At 37.9% G+C, this 3,043-nt stretch overlaps 1 protein-coding gene across 1 annotated transcript in view; it reads left to right on the top strand.

The window, feature by feature from the left end:
* The window catches only part of LOC105167524 (transcription factor WER-like), a 1,368-nt gene extending 251 nt beyond the window's left edge, over positions 1–1,117 (top strand). The window contains exons 2-3 of the mRNA XM_011087292.2: positions 213–342; positions 607–1,117. Of these exons, the coding sequence (XP_011085594.1) occupies positions 213–342; positions 607–1,048 (572 nt within the window). The 3' untranslated portion in view covers positions 1,049–1,117. The remainder of the gene's footprint in view (positions 1–212; positions 343–606) is intronic.

Raw genomic sequence — 3,043 nt, 5'->3', positions numbered from 1 at the left:
AAATTCTGACATTCTAATACTATGTAAGATTACTTAATTAACGATGCAGCCAAAACGTCTTACATCAATTATAAATGTGTAGTTTGTACGACTATAAGATTATTAGCCCATTTGTGACGGAACCCTTTGGTTTAGAGACGGAACTGTTAGCAAAAAGCAACGGAACATTTGCTGCATGTTTTGACATTTGTTTTGAGAATTTTGATGATCAGGGTTGAACAGAAGCGGGAAGAGCTGCAGGCTGAGGTGGGTGAATTACCTGAGGCCTGGCCTGAAAAAAAGCCACTTAACACCTCAGGAGGAAGGAATCATCATACAACTCCATGCCGTTTTGGGAAACAAGTAAGAATTGTTTCCTCCAATTAATTAATTACTCTATTTGAATAAATTCTTTTATCTGTATTGTATATTATTTTTTTACATACATTTTTCTGTTAAGGATAAATATATAATTTTATAGTAATTTATAAGCAACCAGTTCTAAAGAAATAGGAAAATTCTCCGATATATATCGACTATAGTATTTAACTTTTTTCGTACTTTCTTTATAAATTTTCACAATCTGTCAATCGATTTCCCATCACACGTACATATACGATGGTGTAGATGGTCGGCCATAGCACGATACTTGCCGGGAAGAACAGACAACGAGATAAAGAACTACTGGAGGACTCATTTCAAGAAGAGAAAGCCTAATTGTGAAACTAAGAAAGAAAAGAGACGAATCCTTAGGCAGAAACTGGTGCACCGTGAACAAGAGCAAACTAATTACAGCAACAACATCCACGAATCCCCTCAAGCATGTGATGAGATAAACATCAAGAAAGAGACGGATATGGGGTACCCGATCGTGGAGAACAATCAGTTCTTGCCTATGATGTATCAAGATACTGAATTCTGGTTCGATTTTATCACCGCGGATAGCTACTTCTGGGACGAATTGTGGGGTCTGGATGATGTGATAGTTCAAAATCGTGGCGGTACTGGTGGTGGTTGTTGTGAAGGAGATACAATCGATTACGTGCAGAGGGGAGGGTATATGTCATAAGGATTGCTAAGCTGATCATCCTGGTCGGCCTTTTATTTGCCAAAGAATAATTCGAACTAGTGTAGTTTTAAAGTCGTAAGTGTTTGGTTATTGGATAAGTAGTAGTCAATAAGACGAATTTTTAGGACAGTCTGTTTTTGAATTTCTAATGAAGTCATGCAGTGTGTGTGGCGCACTCAAAATATGAGTGCAAAATAAATTTAATTATAAAGGTCGATTTTTAAGTATTCTAACATTAAAAATTTATTTTAATACATGTCGTCATATACTGAAATAAATAAACGATAAAGTTAGATTTTAGAGCAAAAATATAAAGAGAAGTGGGAGTTAGTGAAAAAATAAGGTAAATAATTAAAAAATAACAGAATAATACCCCCAAAAAAATTTTAAAACAAAATAAAACTTGTAAGGAAAAAGGTGGGAGTTAAAAAAATAAATAAAATAGATCTAATAGAGGAAAGCGATGCTAATCAATTTTTTCTTCTTTTTTTTTTGAGAGGAAACAAGTGAGTTGTTATTGATGATGAACAATGTTTGGCAGAGGCAGAGCAGCTGCCATTAGTTGGAAAATTGAAAGATCCTTCCAAGCAGCCAACAACAGATATGGCAAAGTTCATGGGCCACCGAACTACAATTACGCTTAATAGAACTAAAGACACAAGACTGAAAAGAATCAGCTAATTTACGAATAGAATGATAGAATTCCAACCAAAGCGAGCAGTCAGTTCCATTGCTTGTCTCGTGCTGCCATTGCCTCAACCAATTCACCATCAGCACACCGATGTACTGGCTTTGATGACCACGCAATACAGTTTCCTTTGACATCACGAGCGATGAAAACCAAGACCCATTTCCTTTTCGCCGCCGAAGATAGTTCTGTCACAATTGATTTTGATAGTGCAAGAAGGAGGACATTGCCAACGCTGAGAATTCAGTGTTGCAGACCAAATTTTGGTGAAGGAAGGAATCAAGATATTTGTTAGCAAAACAAATAACTTGATCTGGTAAGAGAAACCGACTCTGCATGAGTTTGCGATTTCGACTCCACCAAATACACCAACTTCGGTGCTAATTCCAATCAACCATTGAAGTGCATCAGTTGAATTTCTACACACAATATTCCACCTGATATTTGAGAGACTCCACACTTGACGGGCAAATGGGCAATGAATCAAAACGTGGGGAATATCTTCCTGGCTTTCGAAAGAGAACGGACATGAGAAAGATGAAGAATGGATACGCTTGTTCAAATTGGCCGATGTTGGAAGGGCATTTGAGCAGAGGCGCCAAATAAAAACCTTAATTTTGCTTGGAATTTTTGTCTGCCAAAGTAGCTTCCACCATGCCTGTTTGTCTTGTCTAACAAGGCTCGAACACGGTTTGTTTTCAAGCGAGCAGGCCACATGGTAAGTGCTCCGAACACTGAAGATTATTCTGTGTACAGTACCAATCAAGACAGTCATCCATGCCTAGCCGACTAAGCGGTATGCTGAGGATAAGGTCACAATCAATAGGCCAAAACAAGGCACCGATCTAGCTGTGATGTGGTTGAGGTTTTTACTAAGAGATAAAAATTGAAAATTTTACCTACGACACAAATACACACCAGGTGAAATGCGATTTTCGAGGGAGCAAAAAATAGTCAAATCAATGAATAGTGGTTGGCTTAAAAAATTAATATTTTTGGTATTTATAGTAGTGTTGTAAATTATATGGTGTGATGGGCTGCATTTGTTTAATGCGTGCCTCATATATGTTAAATTACTTTTTTACCAATGTACATCATACAGCACCCACTCTCGGATGGAATATGCACACCCAATGTAATATTTTGTCTGAGAGTAAACACGTTTCTGAATTGAGTTAACACATGGGAGTGGATGGGTGGGTAGTCGTTTATTATTTTCAATTAATTGGGGGTGTGCGAATACGCTTGGCCAACAGTGTCTGGTGGCTCGAGCTGCGCCTGGTGGTGCTACTCAAGCCACCTCGAGT

The sequence above is a fragment of the Sesamum indicum genome, linkage group LG8 (genome assembly GCF_000512975.1).
Source record: "Sesamum indicum cultivar Zhongzhi No. 13 linkage group LG8, S_indicum_v1.0, whole genome shotgun sequence".
NCBI classification, from domain to species: Eukaryota; Viridiplantae; Streptophyta; class Magnoliopsida; order Lamiales; family Pedaliaceae; genus Sesamum; species Sesamum indicum.
This window is presented reverse-complemented; position numbering and strand designations above follow the sequence as displayed.